A 20,981-nucleotide genomic window follows, 5' to 3' on the forward strand; every position below is an offset into this window, starting at 1 on the left:
AGGTCAAATTTTATGAGTGAAACAAAAACAAAAAAAAACACAGAGACTTACTGTTCCTGATTCATGGCAAAAATGGAAAAAGGTGTTTTTGCTGAACGCTATGACGTCACCGTGAAGTTGACCTTTTTTCAATATAAAATGCGAAACATCCTCATTTCATCCTATTAGAGGTTTGTGGGAAATTGTGTCAAAATTAGTAAACACATTCTTGAGTTCTTGAAAAAGTGATTAGTCTGGTTTTACGAAAAATGTAGGAAATGTTCAGACCCCCTTGGTCAAGGTACTATGATGAAACAGTTGGTTAAACTCATGGTCATCTTAGACGCTGCTGAATTGTATTGCATCGAGATACATACTTCTCTGTGTGACACAAACGCACAATTCATCCAAAATTATCGTGACGTCAGCAACTATCTGAGAACGTTCACTATCATGGAGTCACGAAGCATTAGACTGAAAAGATTTGAGTATAGGTTTTTCAGCCATGATGGCAGGGGAAAATAACTAATAATTAAATTGTATGTGGCTCTTGTTCCCTCACTTCACATTTGTGTGTTTGTGTGTGAATTTGGTCGGTCAGGAAGCCAATGTCTGTTGAGGCCATGTTTGACGGACAGTTCTAAGCCTGCGGTTGGTTTGAGGAGGAAATCCATTGACAGATCAGCTCAGTGCAGCTGGGGAGGTTGCCCGGCCGCTGGTTTCTCAGCATGCTCATTAGAAAGCAGGCCGCCAATAACAACAACAACAACAACAACAACAACAACAACAACAACAACAACAACAGTCATCCTCCGCAAAGTCATCGTGATCCGTGTGGGGGAAAAAAAACACATAGAAATATCACAGACGCTGCACTTTGTGTAGTTAATCAAACCAAACTACTTGTGGTGATGAGTCCAGTCACCACACAAGAGCTTTATTCAAGAAACCATTTAATAAAATCATACTGTACATTCATATGTGCTGGATACATAACCATACTTTGCATAGTGTTAAAGGTAAACTATAATGGTGGTACAGCTGGTCGAGTCGGCCCTTCATTAACTCGGCCGAGGAGGTTGTTTTCATTGTTCGTCTGCTCGTTTGTCAGCAGGATTACGCAAAAGTTACTACACAGATTTTTCCATGAAATTGCGAGGAGGGTTGAGCAATGACCCAAGGAAGAACCCATTCAATTTTGGAGCAGATCCGGATAAACGGACAGTTCCAGGATTTTCTTTTGCACTTTCTTTAGCCATCCCAGTTCCAAACAACTACTTTTTTGGTGGCACTTTGCAACAAACATCTACACTGGTATCATTATGTCAGTCTGTAAACCAGGCTACAGTCTAATAGGAGGCTTTGATTCACCTGCGTTCTTTAAAAAAAAAAGCGACAAAATACAAACAGTAGTAGTAAAATTCACTTGGCAGTGATAGGCAAATACCAAACGACACAGATGGCATGAATGAGGCAGGTTCTAAGTGCTACATTAAATCTCTTCGTCTGAGAACTCGAGTGTTTCATGATCCACACTGCGCCTTTTAATTTCATCTTCACGAAAAGAGAGCCTTCTCCATTTATGGGCGCAGGGGTGGGGAATGTCCACATGAAGTAAAAATGGCTTCAAATGGTCAACATATCTCAAAAATCTTTACAGTTTTTCCTCTGTGGCCCGCGATGAAACAATAGACGTAACAAAAAGACACTGGTTATGGCTTAAACTGGCTGCAGGTAGCATCATCATCACTACCATCTGACGTCAGATGCCTCAAGCCGTTCCAGCCATCGTAATAGGGTGATATATGTGTTCACAAAAATCTAGGTCAGCCCTCGAAGGATGTTACTAAAAAATGTAATGGCCATTGACAGGGAAAAGGTTCCCCCACCCCCGATTTAGAGCAATGGAGAGAAAGTAAAAACCCAGCGTCGACACCCCACAGACCCTGTGGTGTTTTCAGCAAGTCACGTAGCTCCTTGTTTGCCACTTCTCCTCAACGCTCAGAGAAAAGGGTCCAGCATTGTCACCTTTGTTACGGCAAGATGTACAATGTTGTGTCTCTTTTCGTAGAACGCTTTGTAATGGCAAGTATTTCCCAAAAGGTTTCGCAGGTCTCCATCCAAGGACCCGGCGATACTCCACATTTCCACACCAGTACAGTGTCCTTTCACAGTCCTCCATCTATAGCTGGGTGGTTTTGGTAGCGCGCCTGCTCCTCCTGTCTCGACGCGGGGCGCCGGGGAGGTGGCAGTAGCGTGGCGACCATCCTCGGGACTTCCTTTTGGGGCTACGTGGCGTGCTAGGGCCTGGGGGGGCTGGTGGTCAGGCCTCCTCAGCTGTGGCGTCTATCCCAGCATAGGTGAAGTTCTCAAAGAGAGCCATGTTCACATAGGCCTGGAAGATGGAGGGGAAGCGTTTGATTCCAGATTCTCAAAGAGAACGGAAACTCGAGAGCATCTCGAGCAAATCATTGCGGCATCTGCGTCTTAATGCTGGGTACTTTTGCCCTATTTCACATTGCAACACAACGTGGTAACAGCAAAGTGGAAAGAAACTTTCACTTAAGCCTCTTTAGATGTAATTTAGAGTCAAATAATCGTAAAAAAGAATTTCTGAACTGTAAGAGATGTCAACAAATTGGAGCCAAAATGGCTGAAAACCTACAGCTGTGCTAGTAGCAATGGGCCAACCATCTTGGGATAAAGTCGTCCCAACAGGCAACAACAGGACGTTTTCCTATTCTTCCGTCTGCAGACGTGGTGTGAGCGCAGCATTACCTTCCTGGCCTCCTGCATCCTGTTAAGCTGGACGGAGATTTGGGAGAAGGGGGGTCTCTCGTAAGGCCGGTCCCTCCAGCACTGCTTCATCAGCTCATAGCTGGACAGAGAGAGAGAGAGAGAGAGAAACGTGGATGAATAATAATAAGTAGAGTAAAGAAACACACGATGAGCTTATCATTAGGGAGCAACTTATTCTGAACACTTACACCTCATCGTCACAGTTTTTGGGTTTCTCCATCCTGTATCCTTGTGGCAGTTTTTCATAGAGTTCAGCGCATGTCATCCCACAGTATGGTGTGCCACCTGACGCACGCAAGGAAAACAAGGTTTAGGATCATGCTGGTGATGGATGGATGGATTGTGGGTAAAGTATGGTGTCATTTGTCCATTTGTAACAGTGTACTTAATCCAGTATTGTGTTTAAGCAGGTTTGAGTCTGGCTATTCTGGAGAGATTGTGTGTTAGAAAGACGTGATGTGTCTTTTTTTGGAAGATCGCCCACCTTTAGGGGTAAAGTAGTGATCAGGACTTACAACTGAACAGGTGACTAATGTGAAATTACACCTCTGTGCACCTACTACCAGAAGTGATATTAAATAAAATAAAGCAATAATTCTAGAAAATCTCAATGACTGAAGTACAGTACATGACACTGAACTTTGGCTGGACTGTCCCCATGTGGCTGGGAGATCTGTGCTCGGTGTTACAAATATTACATGGGAGTAAATGGGACAGACATTGCAGGCTGTCCCGGGTTGTACGCTCACTTACCCAAGCTTACAATTTCCCAGAGGAGAACACCGAAAGACCACCTGGGGGAGAGAGTGACAGAGATGAGACAGGAATGTCAGTAAACTAGGGAGGACAAGAACAAAAAAATGAATGAAATATATAGGAATTGTATTATTTGCACCTGACAATAATGATTGACATAATGTCTTAAGATCACCTGAGACCTTTGTGATAATATTAAAAATTAAAACTGTGAGAAAACCATCATTATCTCACACCGGCAAACATTGAACTATGAAGTATCTTGAATTCGGTTTGTAGGCACCCTGTTATAAATGTATGGTGAGCTGAAAATTCTGCCGTTGTGTGTAAAACCTCCTGATTGACGTGATGGTATGATGCACCGCATGGGAAATGTGATTGATCATTTGAAATTTCAAATAACCAAACAAATATGAGCGGAGAAGCGCTCCTTGTACTGTCTGCCTCTCGCTCGGTTGTTGTCCATCTCTTCGGCTCCGTCGCACGTCCTGTTCTCCGTCCCCTCCTCGAGCTCCATCTCATAACACCTTTGTATAAATTCTCTCTGACCCCACAGGCAGCCTTCGCACCGCTTCCGTTAGCTGTCCCACGCTCGTCCAACTACGTCCCCGCTGTGTATAAATAGGCCGCAGTTGACGGACCAACGTCTCGGGCCTGTTGTGCCCGGGGGCTTCCTGGTTGTGCTTATCAGTTGCACAGCACACTATTATCACCCCGCCAGTGACAGAGGGATGATTTGTTGTTTACCGTGGCAGGCTTTCTGCTGAACATAATCAAAACTTCATCCAAAGAGGGTGAAATAATAAAAAAAAAAAAAATGTCCCTGTAAAGCTAAAAGAAGAAATGAGAAGGAAGAGTCGTGAGTAGTGTAAGAGCGTCAGAAGACGGTTGCTATCCAATCGTTTCTCAGTCACCGCTTTAAAGCGCCGCCATGCCACAGACATGTGATAAAACATTGTGAGCTCGGCCTCCTGTGCGGGAAACCTCTCGCGGTGAGCGTGAGTGTTAGTTCAACAGACGAGTGGACTCTTGGCACTCACACGTCGCTCTTGGTCGTGTACACGCTGTAGTTCAGGGACTCGATGGCCATCCAGCGCACCGGCAGCCTCCCCTGAAAGCCCAACAACTGATTGATCATTTCATCTTTCTGTACCATGACATGCATTATCGAAAAATAAAATAAAAGATAGAAGTAAATAAGAATAAATGAAAAACTGAATTATAAAAAGTCTGTGCAGATATTTTTGACATGTCACAATATGAGAGGCACAGGTGTAACCCCCCCCCCCCCCCCCCCCCCCCCAAGGAATATAAATTTGTTGGCTGAATTTCATTTAGCTGCTTCAGTTTCCTGGTCCTGGTCAAACACTCATGTCTTACTGGGACACTGAACAAAGCCATTGTTAATATCATCAGTAGCTTCCTACAATGACATGTGAAAATGTCTGCAGAGAAATGTGTACTATTATTACACACCGCCCTCTGCTGGTGAGATGATGTAAAAATCAGTTGCTGTCTGAATAGTATTGTACAGAGAAGAAAAAACAACTTGATGAAAACATATCAACAAACAAATTCCTGGATCATCAACAATCCAGCAATCCTCTCTTTACTATCTTTAATATTCATCTGAGCAATTTATTAGTCTGCTGCTACTTCACAAAAGAACTTTAAATCCTTGTTTTCTACACATGAGCAATGTGAGAAACAATCTTGTGCCCGCTCCTGGCTAAATACCCCCCAAAAAATCTGAAAGCTCTGTAAACTCGGCATGAGTGCATGAACCTCAATACTCACCATCGTCTTCTTAACGTAAACCTCCTCCCCGCGGGACAGGCCGAAGTCGGCTATCTTCGCCACGAGGTTGTCCCCTACCAGGACGTTCCTGGCTGCCAAGTCCCTGTGGATGAACTAATGCCAAGAGAGCGGAGGAGAGTTATTATTACTGGTAATAACACCAGGCCTGATGTTCACGAACACAGAAACATCGCGATTATAAAAGTTTTGAGCAGAAAAAAATCTATTCTAAAATGTTACTATAATATGTTGTCCCTATGATGAGTAAATGATTCAAAAAGTTTGTTTTAATGTTTGTAAAAGGGAATGTGATTAAATGTTCTTAACGGAACAAACACATTTGTAATATAATATGCTTGGATAGTGTATCATAGGCACATTGTTAAAGGCTCTAACGTCACCTGATGAAGCAACACTTTAATAATGGCATAACTCAACTATTGCATCGTCTTTTTGAATTACTCTGTATATATATATAAAACTGTATTAAGTGTATTACCTGTCAAGTAGTGAGGCAGCTCATGTTATCTTCAAATTATGTTGCAACCAATTATAAGTTTATATTATGTCATTATACTTCTGCCCCATGAGGAAGACACTTTTAATTAAATCTTTAGAAGTAATCTTATTAACTTGAAAAAATAAAGTAATTTAATTACATTGTCATGTGGGACTTAAAAAAAAACCCCTGTTATGAGAGACCTAAAGAACGGAGATAAGAAACACACGCTTGCACACACACACACACACGCACACGCTCGCACACACGCACGTGCGCGCACACACACACACACACACACACGCACACGCTCACACACACGCACACGCACACGCTCACCCTCGCACACACACACGCACGTGCACACACACACACACACGCATACTCACGCACACTCCTACCTGTTTGTCACTTAGGTAGTGCATCCCCGTGGCCACGTCCACGGCGAACTGCAGCAGCTGCTGCGAGGTGAGCGTGGACGCAGTGCCGTGCTCTTTCGCGAAGGCCGGGTCCGTCTCCAGCACTCGACTCTTGCGCAGAAAGTCCAGGAGGTTACCATAGGGAGCGAATTCGATGGCTATGTACAGGTAGCCTGGAGAAGACAGAGGTTGCAGTTGTGAAGAACATGTTTGTATCCCTGTGATCCTTCCCGCACAGATTCAACCACGATTGACGTTTTGAAATCCCTGCGAAGCTCCCCGCTAATTAACATTTTATCTTCTTATCTGCACAAGCTGTTAGCAGCTCAGCTGCACAACACCACAATGACACAGTATTCCTCTTCCAGGCCTCGGTTGGCCCGCCAGCAGCATTAGCCTCGGAAGACACGAGCTTGGCCACCGACCGCTCTGTCTTGACACAGACCCTTTCACGAAATCCTCACACGGCTCAACCAGATGGCCGAGAGGCTTTGTTAAGACTTGACAGCATCCAGCCCGAAGCCAGAGTTCCGACAGGTCACGAGGCAGGCGTGCCTGCTGGAAGGGGTTCATGAAGACTTCACTACAACCAGGGAGAGTCCCAAAACAATCGCTTGGTTCCGTGCGCGGAAGGAAAAGGATAGCGTTGAAATGGACAGACTGCATGGTCAAAGACCTGGAAACCTAATACAATTATTTTCCTTTGAGCAACACGGGGTTATGTAAATCAGGAAGTGCTGTGTTTCCCTTTTTCCTTTTTCCAAAACAGTTTCTTTGCCCAAAACGAAACAGTAACAGACCTTTAGGGGCATTTTAATATTTTGTGCAATAGTGTGTATGGATTTGTGTGTTTTCTCCTCTTGGAAATGAGAAAATACACTGTGTTAGACTCTTCTTACAGTGAGGGGGGGGGGGGGGAAGGATGCTGCCAAATCATTTACATTTAAGCACAAAAAAATTATAAACAACATACTGTAGAGTAAATCAGTGAACATCAAACTCTTAGTAGAGTAGATGGAGGCCTGAATTGATTGATGAAATAGAATACAAAAAAGTTAAGGAAATCGATGAGGAAAATACTGTATGTTTTTCTCAAAATATATATATTATTAAATGAATAACGAGGTCCAAAGGTGTGAGGTCCCAAAGTGGTCCAAGACTTTTGGACCTCACTGTTCACGATCGTTCAAAACTCCGTTAATCAACAAACATTATAGGTTCTGAAGTTGAGGTTGACGTGTTGTAGTCTTTTGTATTTTTCGGATCTTTGTGCGCGAATCTGTTTCAAAGATGTCAAACAACAGATGCAAACACAGACGAGTGAAGGTCACCACGAGTGAGAGCAGTGAGGGAGACGCACTGAATTAATCCGGTGTTTGTTTTTCAAGGCCAATTTGGTTTTGTAATGTCCTCACTGATGTGCTCTCCGCACAGACCTTCCCCTCCGCATATGGCATCAATCTCTGATCAAACACGAGCGATTCAATTATTCAGTTGGAGGAAACTGATACTTCACGGTGAGAACCGGGGCCATGGAAACCCTGCGTCAACAAACGCATAAATACGCGCCATGGTGGTGATGGTTACGAGGCAGACGGACAAATCAAACAAATGTGATGGAGGGCAATTGCGTCTGGCGGACGGGGGACTATTTGGGTTGGACAGGTCCGAGGCTCTCCAGGTGCGGACGATCAGAGGATCAGACGGGAAGCGGGAGTATCTGTTTAGATCTCGGGGAGGAAGACTTTAACCGGGTAATGTACAGTGGAGAGCGATTAGCTAAGGGAGGATAGATAAAACCAGGAATCTGCCCAGGATTTGCTCTGCAGAACACAGACTAAAATATGTCGGCATGTAGGCGGTATATTGTAAAGCCGTACTGTACTAAATGCCGGACATTGTACACAATTGATGTTAGATGTTTCTGTCATATAAGCGATGTCCTCCAATTTTAAACAGGTTTTCCATCATGCTGTAGCCTGTCATTCTGAATTATTGCCAATTTCCATAAAACCTCTGACGAAATATATGGTAATTATAAGGGCCTGGACACTAGACTTACAATCACCATATATTTTTGCTATAAATATGTGGGGATTATATGGTAATGTGAATTATGAGACCTGGACGTCAGACTGCGTAGTAACATGTATTGAGAGTGATGACCTGTGAACCAAGACGTTGTTGCCCACGATCGTACCCCATCAAACGTTTCATTGGAACGCAAGACATTGACATGGCGGCCACTAGGTGTCGCTCACTCACCTCTGTTCTCACAGGCCCCGATGAGGTTGATGATGTTGGGATGCTGGCCGAGTTTGCACAGCACCTCCAGCTCCCCTGCGAAGTCTCGGTGGTCGTTCTCCGAGGCGAACTCTGCGGAGGGCGAGATCAGACACGCACACACACGCAGCGCACTGTCAAACAAAGCCGCTTCGGCTGGCGTCTCGCAAATTAAACGTTCAGTCACACAGACCGCGCTGCGCCGGGATTATGTTTGCTCTCTGTCTGTGTCTCTGTTTGTGTGTGTGTGTGTGTGTGTGATCTACAGTATACACATGTGTATATATTCAGGAGGCTGTGCATTCATGCGTGCAAAAAATTACCTTTCAGCATCTTGATGGCGGCACTCATCTTGTTGCCATCCTTCTTGATCATGGCTTTGATCACCTAGTATTAAAAAAAAGCCGTTGTTAGCCGAAATGTTTGACAAATAAATGGCAACCCACATTTCAGGGAGTACATTATAAGAGTCCAAACACCTGGCCGAAGTTTCCCTCTCCGATGACGTCCTCAAACTTAATGTCCTCCCACTCAAGGATTGGATAGGTGAGGGGCTCAGGGGTGGGCTTGGGCCTCCGCGTCAGGGTCAGAGTCCCCGAGTTGAACTGCAGAATAGTCTCTTCACCCTGGGGACACAAACAGGCTTTGAGCGCCGCAGAAAATCCAGATATAGTAGAGTAGGATTATTCAAACACCGGCGTATTCTTACTGATCCAGACTGGTAGGTGAATGTGCGCCGACGGTTGAGCAGCGTCTTGCGGATGAAGAAGAGGGCCAGCAGTGCCAACAGGATGGTCACACAGGTGACGGTCACCGAGCCCACCACGGCCACCATCAGCTGGTAATTGTCGCCGACAGACCTCCCAGCCACTCCCTGGGTGGTCGGGGTCAAACTCTGCAGACCTGGGACAGACAGGGATGGAGAGAAAAACCAAGTAGGGAGATGGAGATTTTTTTTCGCAGCAGCGGATATAAATAGGCTGTTCAATGGGATGAATTATTATCGTCCTGAGTAAATGTCGTCATGGGTGGTCCTGTTCAGAGCCAGGAAGGGAAACTCCCCCCGCCCCCTAAAAATTGACCTCAAGTACAGAACAGTAGATCTTTTCCAACCAGGAGCTATCTAAGGAAATTCAATTTGAGTCCAAGGAATCATAAAAAGCCCGTAATTTCTTAGGTTTCTGAAAAAAACAGAAACAAATTCCAGTAATCCCACGATCTTATATTTTACTGTACCACTGCTGCCCTGGTGTGCCAAGACTGCAGTGGAGGGGCTTACCTCAAACTGTTCTGGTTCTGTTTAGAAATTCTTACGGGAGGTTCATTTTTTAAGAGCGCGCGTGGAGCTCCGAAAATGTTGATCGTTTTCTTGCAAATCTAAAGGGAACGCAATCTCCGTTTACAGCCATCAGATCCTGCCTTGCTTGCGGTGCTTGAAGAAAAGGGGGGGGGGGGGGGGCAGGCAGCGAACTCTTACTCACCATCCCCCTTTGTCGTCGCCTGAACAAACTTGCTCCACTCCCCCGGCACTTTGGAGAAGGCCCTCACTCTGAACTGGTAGACCGTGCTGCCGTTCAGCGCCGTCACGTCCTTGGCGGTCTTGTTGCCGTCGTCCGTGTCCACCCACGGGTGCGGGCTCCCCTGGCCGACTGGCTGGTACTCGATGATGTATTTGATGATGCCTCCGTTGGGGTCCTCGGGGGGCTGCCACCTCACCTGAACGGCCGACACGGACAGAGGCAGGGCCTGGACGTTGCGCGGCGACGACGGGCCTGAGGGTCACAAGAGACGCGGCGGTCGTCAGGCAGACTAGAGGCCCTCCGACTCGGATGCTCTGGGAACGCTCTGGTGTCAGAGACTGGGGTTTTAAAGTATTAATTACCGTGCTGTTGAACGGATCTGTTCCTAATTCACACAAAGTTTGTGGGCAGAGATCGAGTCACCGAGCAGGAGCCGACCGTAGTCGTCTCCCGAGTGTTTAATGTGAACCTAAGAAACTCTTATCTACTGGATTAGAACTAATTCTCAACTTGTATATTAATCATTAAAAACAACCGGTACTTTATATTGTAGTAGGTTTTAAGTTTTTGCCACAAACCACTGTATGTATCGTGACCTACCCTGGAAAATCTTATACCAACAGCAGAGGTCTTTAGTTACCCTGGCTGCTGATGCGGAAGTGGTAGGGCTTGGAGGGCGGCCCCTGGCTGCCACAGTTGATGAGGCGCACCACCACGGTGTAGTCTTGCTGGTACTCCAGGTTGTGGAACTTGGTGGAGAGCACATTGAGCAGCGTGGTCTCCTCCAGCAGCTTCTCACTGCGGGGCGGCGGCCCGAAGAGCCGCACTAAAAAGCCACTGGCGGCGATGCCGCCGTTGCCGGGCAGGCGCCAGCGCACAGTGACATTGCGGCCTTCCACCGAACTGACGTCGATCTCGGGCTGAACTGCGGGCTCTGCAGTGACAGGGAACACACAATGAGCTGCGGGTGCCAACAGCTCCTCGTTCATTTTTCTCCCCGGGAAGCCAGCTCCCCTCAAAGTGACAGGGATCTGGAACGAGCTGGACGGTTTGTCTTAATCACGATTAGACTTGTTTAACTCTGTTTCACTTGGCGAGCAGCCGACATCAGCAGGGGGCAGTGGTTAGCACTGGAAACGAAGGGCACAGCTGTTTGTCCCCATGTTAATGTACCGTACTGCTCGCGGTGTCTTCTTTTCCGAATTGTACAGGCTTCGGCACGATACATGGGATTAAATGGATGAATAAAAAATGCAAAAACAACTTGTGTGACTAAAGTATTTGTTGATGCTTAATGTCATTTTGACCATTCGGTATTTTGAATTCAACTTCTCATCTTTTGTCGACGGTCTTAAACTGTTCTGGTCCTGTTCATTGTTCGAACCACATGGCCGCAACATCCTCGGTTGATTTCCAGCCATGGGACCTTTGTTGTACACCCCCCCCCCCCATCTTGTTCTCCATGTTGACACTATTACAAGTTGTTTGTGCTTGTGAAATAGCACATATTCCCTTTTAACAAATATAATTTGTTCCATTTTACACATGGACCCGACCACAGATTGCCAAAGAGGCAAATTGTAATACGCGCTCTCCAAAATAGACACTTCTCTGTTTTAGTTTTTGTCCGTCGGGATCCGGATCATCACACCCTCAAGACGAGCTCTCTCCCTCTGCACCACAAACATTGAGGAATAGAAGCACCCGGCGTCTGGCATTTGAATACAGGTTGTTTATGGTCCCGCAGGGTCGTCTTCATTTTATTTGTTAAGTGGCCACAGATAATTCAATAGTTGCCCCAGACTTTGAGTCATCGGGAAATTTATTCTCACTGGGCAAAAGACAACTGGCTCCTTTAGGTGCGGGAAAAGCACAGCTCAGCGAAAAATGATCAGAATTCACCATAACTCTCACCAGACACATTTGCGCCTGCTTGAGTTCTGTGGTGAATACTCGACATTGGTGCCCGGGCGACACTTCCAGACGAATATATCTAGGTACCGCGTTTGTGTGTTTTCATTTGAATCGGACGACCCAGTTACTCGCGGGTCTTACCAGGACAATCCGTCTCCATTTCGGCCTCTGGCCCTGGTTCCCCCTCTCCCCCCTCTCCGGGACGACTCAGCTGCACGCAGACGCGGTAGCGCGTCGAGGGCTCCAGGTTCATCAGTGTGATCGGCTCGTTGTCGCTGTAGACTGAAATGAAGTGGGTGCGGGTGAAGACGGTCACGCGGTATTTCCACTCACGGCTCGCGGTGAGACTTTTACGTGACATTTCACTTTAAACAATCATCTTGAATATCCATAAAACTATGCACGAGGCAGGGGTTGATTTGTTTTTTTTTAATATGATGAGTTGTTCTAGGGGGGGAAAACGTGAGGGCAGTTGAATTGTGTGGGACATAAAAAGTGCACTCTTGCGTCCTTTTGGTTAGATAACCTGTAAGGCGTCGTAGAAGAAAAATGGGTTAATTATTTTCATGATTTATTTGTTTTGCTCCGTCTCTGCATGCTTTTCTGTTTAGAAATTACTTTGACTATGAATTTGATTTCTTACGCCGTGTGTTAATGTTCAAACCTCGTAGCCTGGGCTCGTCTTATCGTGGGTTCGAATCATGACGATAACCTGGTAACTGCAGCGTTTTGGCTCTTGATGCCGCCGAGCGAATACCCCCCCAAAAAATAAGCCGACCCAACAGCCGTGCCTTCGCCCGCCTACCTATGATGGAGGACCACGAATCTCCGTTCTCCACGGGCTTGTAAAGGAGCCTGGTGGAGATGATGGGGCCGTCTCCCCTGTGGGAGTCCACTGGCAGCACCAGCAGCTGCTTACTCCTCTTCTCCAGCAGTTTGGGGGCGGTGGTGGGCACAGGGGGCTCTGAGTGGACACAGGAGAAGACTTCACTCCCAGGTCTTTGCGATCTTTGAGATCGGTGCTGTGCGGTGACAAGCGACTGCACGATCACAATAACGATATAGCGCCTCATCCTCCGCATCTTCTCAGACGTACCTTTAATGGTGACGCTGAACTTGTGGGAGTCCTGGCCGCCGTTGGTGGAAACCCGGCACTCCCACATTCCTCCCTGCTGAGCACTCAGGCGAGGGATCTCAAACAGGGCGGTGCTTTTGTTCGAGTCCATGGTGGTGCGAGAAGCCTGAGAAAAAAAATCACAGACGACTACATTTCCATTTCCCTGTGCCTATCATCTGACATCCTCACTCAGAGGAAAGTCTTTTCTTCGTGGGGAATGTTTGTGCAAGTCTTTATCACATTGATTCTCTTATCTGCTCAGCCCATTGTGTTGTTGACTTCCTCACAGCTAATAATAATAATAATAATAATAATAATAATAATAAATTGGATTCACAGAGTGCTTTTCAAGAACCCAAAGCGCTTACTACATTTCCATTTCCTGTGCCTATTTTATCAATCTTATTTTACTGCTGCTTGGATTTACTGTATGTTAAGGGCACACAAATGTTTGTATAATGACTGAAAACAGGGGAAGCTCATTTGCCATTGTTCAAATTCAAAAAGTTGTTCTGCCGTTGTTCACCGAGGAATTGTTCTGACACTTAACTGTCATAAAAAAAACAAACAATTTCTGACCTCCAGTCTTTATGCTAAGCTAAGCTTACCATCGCCATCTCCCTGCTACAGCTTCATAGTCGGGGAATACACAAGGGAGCTGTACCAGTCGTGCCATCTAACTCTTAAAAATAAAATTATTATTATTGCCAAACTGGAAAATAGTCTGTTATCTGGCATTTTAAAAACACATTATAAGTTTCATAATAGTGTCTCTTGCTGTGCGGTCTTGTTGCAATTGAATTTCTGCCCAGCAACCTGAACAGAAGTTTTATCCAACCTTAGTACTTTGTTTATTTTTTAAATATTCTGGTTTACTGTACGTTTCAGTCACTTGGCAGGAGCGTGGTAAGCGGCAAGGCCCTCCTACCTGGAGCACAGAGCTGTCCAACTTTCTCAGCTCAATGCCGTTGTGGCTGGGCAGGGGGTTTCCTGTGGCCGAACAAAGGATCTTGGGGCTGGAGTTGAGATTCCACTCCAAGTTAGCGTCCAGGGCCAAGATCTGGGGAGCCCGGTCTGAACACGGAGAGATGCATGGAACAGACGGTCGGACAGAGACAAGGTGCACGGCAACAGAGAAACAATGATGTGACAGCACGAATAATTATGATAGATGAACGAGCGCACTGGGGCGGGAAGGAACAGGAGCTTTGGAGCAGTGTGTGTGTGTGTGTGTGTGTGTGTGTGTGTTTTGTTAGATTTTGAAAACACACGTCCCACTTATTAGGTTTTATGTTTAGCCTGTACACGAAGAAAGAGGATACACGCATCTTGACTCTTTACCTTACAAACTGACTTTATCAGGATTTCACTGGGGTTTTTATCAAATAGCCTGATGAAGCCAGTCTGTCTATTGAAATCTCAGATTTTTCTATTGGGATTGTTGAGGAATTTTCCGTCTATCCTCCCTGAGAAACTGTTAGATGAGTCTTCTCATGCAACACGCAAGGTCATCTTGTCTCTGGCAAGCCTAAACAATCATTGAGCAGCCGAAGTCTCTCTCTCGAGGTGTCATAGTCGCGGGGGGATGACGACATTACTCAAAGCTAAATACCCTAGAGAGACAGGGGATGGGGAGACTATCTCGGGACGCCAAACACTGTGAACCTGTTGATCTGTGTGGCGAACCGGAAGTTCCCCCAATATTGAGCTCTTATAATAACTACTTCTGCTTAAGACATCCACGGTTTCCGTCTCCCTGAATCAGCATCGACTCCATCAATTATTCCATTTTAGCCGAGTCTGGCGAACAGGACTCTAAATGACTCCATTTCAGTGATGACGAAGACGGTGGTGGTATTTGACGCGGAGGAGAACGGAAATGGGAACATTTGTGCCGTTTACTGATCCACAGAGGAAGCGAGGCTCAATGCCAACACGGAAAGGGAGAAATTGACATGATTGTGACAATACCTACCGGACCTGTCACAGTCCTGCCCCCTCCACCCTCTGGGACACTGACATCCACTGAAGTGGTTGCAAACTCCGCCATTCTGGCATTTGCAGCTGAGCCTGCAGTCGGGTCCATACGTGTCATCTTGACAGGCTGTGAGGAGTGAAAACAGACAACTGTACTGCACATGATGACGACACACAGAAGGGTGACAGTATGTTATCAAATCCATATGCATAGAACTTTAATATGACAAAAAAAGAAAGAAAAAAAAAAGGAAAAAAGAAATGGGGAAGTGCAACTGATGCAGTGCTTACGCTTCTCACAGCGGCTGCCAAACCAGCCGCTGGCACAGGAACAGCCGTACGGGTCTGGTAGGCAGAAACGAAGCCCCTTGCAGTTCAGCCTGGAGCCGCATGACTCCTGGCAGTTTCGACCGAACATTCCTTCTCTGCAGGCTGCGGACCATCAGAGAAAGACAAATTCACAAATGTGCTTATGTAAATTCACAAACGTGTTTATATAAATTCCTTTGTGCAACGCTGCTCCATCAGGCCTCAACCTGCCCTGCAACACACCACAGAGGAGAGTGTGACCTGTGGACCGAATGTTCTAACCTGCAGCCCTTTAGATCTCGATTTTCATTGCTGTATCTGATTGTGTTATTTGTATGAAAGTTCGGAAAATACGCACAGCTCGTTGCTTATATGCAACGTTCAATGAAAATATAGTGACGGTGAGATCGGTATGACCGGACCAAGAATTTACAAAGACTCATATTTTAGAATCAAAACGCTGTGAAAATGCAATATTCATTTTGGTCTACCATTAAAACGCAGTGTAATTATTAACAGCATCAAAATGACACATAAATATTTTTGGTGAACCAATATTTTTCTATCCAAGGGGAATAGTAACTGACCAAATTCTCATCAACACCACTGATGTTGAAACTGAAAATGTTTCTCGTCAGCACATTGCATGTCTTATCTCGAGAGAGCAGGCGAACCCCCCCCCCCCCCCCCCCCGCTCAGCGGAGGACTTTGAGAAGGAATGCCGGATGAATTTGAATGAGGAGTACTTGGCTCATCAAAACCGAGAAAGAAAAAAAACCCCCGTCGGAAACAAGGTTCATGGATTTATTTGCGCGTTGCCATTTGAGCCGACGTGTCACAAAGAATTGTCCATGGTGCTGAATCCTACTTGCACCTGTGGTCCAGCGCGGCGGTGAAGCTAAATGCCGCCGAATCTCAAGCAGCAGCCACATGACATGGCTGCATGAGTCCAACTGCATGTCATCTCTTTCTATTCACAACTAGTAAGGGATCGCAATGGCGTTCATTGGGTTCGCCACTTTGGTCCAAGATGAAACATCTCGCCAAGTAGCGTAACCAAAACGTCTGTAATTTTGTACAGATATTTTTACGTTGCCACGAAAATGAATCCTACTGACTGGTTCTTGACCGATCCACAGATTGTTTTTCCTCTATTGCTCAACGCCATGAGGTTGCTGTTTTTTGGTTGGATGGATTACCCGTGAAATTTGCTACAGACCTCATCAGGTCACCATGGCTACGGCCTCACAGAGCTGCTGGCATATTGTGTGGTGCTGTTCGCGTGTTGCATTTATACTGTAAGGAGGACAACTGTACTGTACAGTGTAGAGCCTGACTTCAGATGAAAGCCCCTCATGTAGTGTGAAATACAATGTATGCTTATTGATTTGTGCAATTAACATTTCAATTTCTGTTTAAAGTAATTCACCCTGACACTGCTTATAGAGAATAATGATAGAAACCAGACATTATACAGATCCTATCTCACCTATTCTCTCTCACACACACACACACACACACACACACACACACACACACACACACACACACACACACACACACACACACACAGGAGAGGATGTCGCATTGGGTGGAGTACAAACCTGTCTCGCAACGTGTTCCCATGTATCCCGGGGGGCAGATACAGTCTCCGTCCACATCGTGACACACTCCGCCGTTGATACACTCCGGACAGGCCTTGTCACAGTAGGGACCCCACTTATTACTCGGGCAGTCTGCGGAGAAACAGAGTTTTCTTTCTCAGAGAGTCTGACACGACAGAGAAATTCTCTGCATTTAACGTCCTCCTTGGAAATATGCACAGTCTGTCACATGCTGCCATATATTCCTGCAATTACACTTTTTGAGCCCCACATCATTCCCTGACTGGATGCTTCAGCGAAATTACAACCAATACATAAAGTACAATTTCGTATTGTACTATATTTTGCTTAGTTATCCAGCCATATACGGTCTGTTTGTATGAGAGGATTCATCAAAGGCAATGCAGGGGACAAGGAACCATAGTTAAACAGAGCAGAGCGGAGATGTGTTGATGCCGCGTTTGTCTCGTTGTCATACTGAGGTACGGAAAATGTTTTGATGGTTGTTTGATAAGGAGATCGATATCAGTCTTTTAATGAAGCTGATTGGCTTAGTTTAAACGTCTAGGGGCAGGGGGAAATAGCCTATAGCTATTGTTTATTTTGTAATAAAAAAGGGTGTAATGCGTGGGACTACTTCTTAGCCGGACGCGGCGAGTTATCTAGTCCTACCATCAAAGATTAGTGACAAAGCATTCATTTCTGTCGTGTCGTCCCTTTTGTCTCCTGTCACTGAGATCTCTGTAGAATATTAAGGTAGCTCAGAACAAATTTTTCCGACCTCAGCACAACCTCACTTTTAAATACACCTCTGCTACAAATGCGCGGATGGTTTTGTTTCGTATTTCGTTCGAATGCATAGCAGAAACTTGTATATTTCCAAAGGGAAAACACGTTGCATCTGCACTTGACAAACCCTTGATACAATCTGGGGACTATAAAAACTCCTGTGTGTGTGTGCGCGCGTGTGTGTGTGTGTCAGGATTGTTAGAATGTCGGGATTCAACAAACCTCTGACAATGAGCCTCATCCAGGCTCCATGGAGCGGACTGTCCCCCACGTAGCTGGCACTGTAGATGCCTTGATTGGCAAAGGCTGCGTTCTCCACGGACAGTACAGCAGTGCGATTGATCATGTCGTTCCAATGAGTCATATAATAGTAGTTTCCTACTCAAAACACACAAAGAGCACAGTTTTCAACGTGTCAAATAGCAGCCATTTTTTTTTTTTTATCCGTAATTACTCAATATCCTTAGTGTTTGTTCATTATTTTCCTCCCCTGAGCTGTGTAAGGAATCTTACCGTTGAACTTCCAGGTCACATCTCTCTTTTGGGAGCTGAGTAGCTCCATGCTGAGGTTGACTGCTTCTCCCTTGTTAGCAGTCAGAGTGAGGTGGGTCGGAATGAAATTGGCTATAAGGCCCATAGAAACACAATGGTTATTTACCGAACAGGAGTGTGATCAGGGTATCATCTCGGTACAGTCGCATGAAGTCTGAGACACACCTCTGGCAAAGTTGTTGATCATCGTGACCGTCTCCAGCGGGGGCGCCTCCTGAGTGGATTCACAGTAGAAGATGCCGATATTATCCAGTTCGCGGAACTCCCTCGCCATTGCCTCCTTGATCCGGGGCTTGTGCACTTTAAAATTGGGCTTCTTGGGGAAGATGAGGATTTTGTTGTCCCTCTTGATATCCAGCTCGACCTGCGCGGCGCCGTTCTCCCCATTGATACATGAGATGGTGAAGTGATTGACGTCGGTGACCTCCGCTGTGGAGATCATGGTCAGGTCGATCACAGCATCTGTAAAGCAGATTGTTAGCGTCTTATTCTCTACTAACCTGGGTTTGATATGTTTATCAGACTGAAATATGACCTCATAAAGCTTGAGATAGGATCCACAATTGTCAGCTATCTCAGCAGAAGACCTGTGGCTTCGTAGCTCTTGGTATTGGATTTGATCACATTATACTGAGAGGTGCTGCCTTTCTACCCTCACTGATATAAATGGGTTGCTGTTCGTGATATTAGAAAAAAAATGCCAGAAAACGACGATAAAGTTGCATCAACGTTACATTCATTACATTACATTCTTTTAGCAGACGCTTTTGTCCAAAGCGTCTGACAATAAGTGCATTCAACTGTGAAGATATTACTCAAAAGTGCAAGAAATTAATAATAGAGGATCTCTAAAAATGTATTTAAACCAAAAAAACAATCATGATACCCTTTGATCGAGGGAGTGTTTTAATTGTATGTACCTAATAAATTAGTAACTGAGTGTATATTGTTCACTTGACTTGAAACCTTGGTCACATCTGTCTAAGTACCTTTGTGATTTGTTTTCTGACTTCGCTATTCATGCCCAACTCCATTGTCTTTCAAATATCCGATTCAGGTTTCAATAGACATGATCATATTCTGAAATAGTGATCCAGATTGATCCTCTATCCAACATTAAACTATAGGCTCACATCCTGTACAGTACATACTGCAAGTATCCACTTCTGTTACAGATTATGAGCATGTCTATGATCTCATGGCGTGTCCACCAAAAAGTGACCTTGATTTATTTATTTATTCATTCATCCCTCTTTTTCATAATTTTGTCTATAAAAGTCTCTTGGACTGTGGTTGTTTAAATGAAAGTGTCGGATTATCCAGCATTCCCCTCCGCCTGGTATTTAACCCCCAGATCCAAAGAACAATGGCAGGAAACATGGATGAGCTCCCTTTTCCCCTAAGGGTTCACAGAGATTGCTCCACAAGCTGAGGGTCTTAACAAACACACACACACACACACACACACACACCTTTTAACAAAATATGAACTATTAAAACAGAGTCCAATAATAAATGATGGTCAACTTGTTAAGAAACGGTTATTTCATAATATAAATCATATTCATCACATTTCTAGAATGATACAATTTAATAACTTTTTCCCTCCGTTTGAAATCCACCCAAAGAAATGAAGTTCCCTCTTACCTGAGAAATCGATGAAGCACAATACAAACACGCACAAAATCCTCATGATATCCACAATCTTCACCCGGGAAAAGGGCTTGTTCACTGAATCAGGCTGCCAAGTCAGATGTGTCTTCCTCTTTTCCTTCTTCCACATCCAAAGACGGTGACGCTGCGTCACGACGAGCGGTGCGCCTTTTTACGCATAACTTCAATCCAAAGCTTCCAGTTCAGGCGGGGTCTCAGGTATAACGACGACCGCAGACTCCCGTGTAGCTTTAAGAGAAGGTCCCGTCACACACTCGGCACAGAGTCGGACTTGAGGTAAAACTCCGCGTCCTCCGTGTGGGAAAGGAAGGAAGAGCGTCACCAGACAGCGCAGGAGCGCCGGCGCGCCGTGCCCTCCCCGATCCGGCTAATGTATTTATGAGCTGAAACTTGGCAACGCCAACCGATCCGATTGCCTTCACGTACAATTATTTTTTAAAGTTTGTCTACTGTTACATATAGCAGAGATAATCTAGAGTGGCCATAGGTTGGTATTAAGTATTAATGCTTATAGTTTTATTCGAATATGTTGTTCGTATTCATTTTCGTCAACGTTTTACCTCTTTGTTGTAAGAAACATATGTTTGTATATGGCAAAATTAAAGTATCCAAGATTTGTGAGCATATCAGAGAATGTAGAATATATACACAAAGATACTAGGCCTTATGGATTATTTTCTTGGTCAATCGATTAGCTGTTTGGTCCGAAAACTGTCCATCGTCTTTCTCAAACCCAAAGGTTTTAGTTTGTTTGTTTTCTCCACAAACCAACTATGTTGTTTACTGTCGTAGAGGAGCAAAAAACAAGAAAATTACCACATTCAACAAGCTGAAATGTGAGAAGTTTGACTTATATTTTCATAAAAAACTACTTGAACTCAGTACCATAGTTTAACATTCATACATTTGAATTCGTAGATTTGGAGATCTTTAGTGCATGCTGATACATTCACCACAGTAGTGGCCAGGCTCTGCACTCTGCACGCTCCACTT

At 45.2% G+C, this 20,981-nt stretch overlaps 1 protein-coding gene across 4 annotated transcripts; it reads right to left on the bottom strand.

Moving 5' to 3' along the window:
• Nucleotides 1-850: 850 nt before the first annotated feature.
• On the bottom strand, nt 851-20,317 carry tie1 (tyrosine kinase with immunoglobulin-like and EGF-like domains 1). Of its 4 annotated transcripts, none has more exons than XM_035648783.1 (24): nt 19,962-20,317; nt 18,480-18,776; nt 18,276-18,386; nt 17,985-18,140; nt 16,974-17,105; nt 15,352-15,492; nt 15,059-15,187; nt 14,012-14,157; nt 13,063-13,207; nt 12,772-12,930; nt 12,108-12,248; nt 10,693-10,986; nt 10,014-10,304; nt 9,242-9,435; nt 9,012-9,158; nt 8,856-8,919; nt 8,515-8,625; nt 6,232-6,422; nt 5,332-5,445; nt 4,575-4,660; nt 3,532-3,572; nt 2,967-3,063; nt 2,758-2,857; nt 851-2,374 (listed from the first exon to the last, which is right to left on the bottom strand). In XM_035648783.1, exons 1-24 carry the CDS (start codon nt 20,095-20,097, stop codon nt 2,303-2,305), a joined length of 3,495 nt encoding a protein of 1,164 aa, XP_035504676.1. In that variant the 5' UTR covers nt 20,098-20,317; the 3' UTR covers nt 851-2,302. The 4 variants fall into 4 exon arrangements, with proteins under 4 accessions (XP_035504676.1, XP_035504677.1, XP_035504678.1 ...); XM_035648784.1 differs by having other exon boundaries at nt 4,575-4,645; nt 19,962-20,315; XM_035648785.1 differs by lacking the exon at nt 10,693-10,986.
• Nucleotides 20,318-20,981: the final 664 nt, after the last annotated feature.

Source organism: Scophthalmus maximus, chromosome 13 (genome assembly GCF_022379125.1).
Source record: "Scophthalmus maximus strain ysfricsl-2021 chromosome 13, ASM2237912v1, whole genome shotgun sequence".
Taxonomy (NCBI): domain Eukaryota; kingdom Metazoa; phylum Chordata; class Actinopteri; order Pleuronectiformes; family Scophthalmidae; genus Scophthalmus; species Scophthalmus maximus.

What these genes read in the sequence shown, in the direction of transcription:
- tie1 (XM_035648783.1), bottom strand. Translation starts at nt 20,097, where the DNA reads ATGTGGAAGAAGGAAAAGAGGAAGACACATCTGACTTGGCAGCCTGAT. An exon ending in GATCAACAACTTTGCCAGAG is followed by an intron (nt 18,387 to 18,479) that starts GTGTGTCTCAGA and finishes TGGGCCTTATAG; the next exon opens with CCAATTTCATTCCGACCCAC. An exon ending in TCACCTACCAGTCTGGATCA is followed by an intron (nt 9,159 to 9,241) that starts GTAAGAATACGC and finishes TTGTGTCCCCAG; the next exon opens with GGTGAAGAGACTATTCTGCA.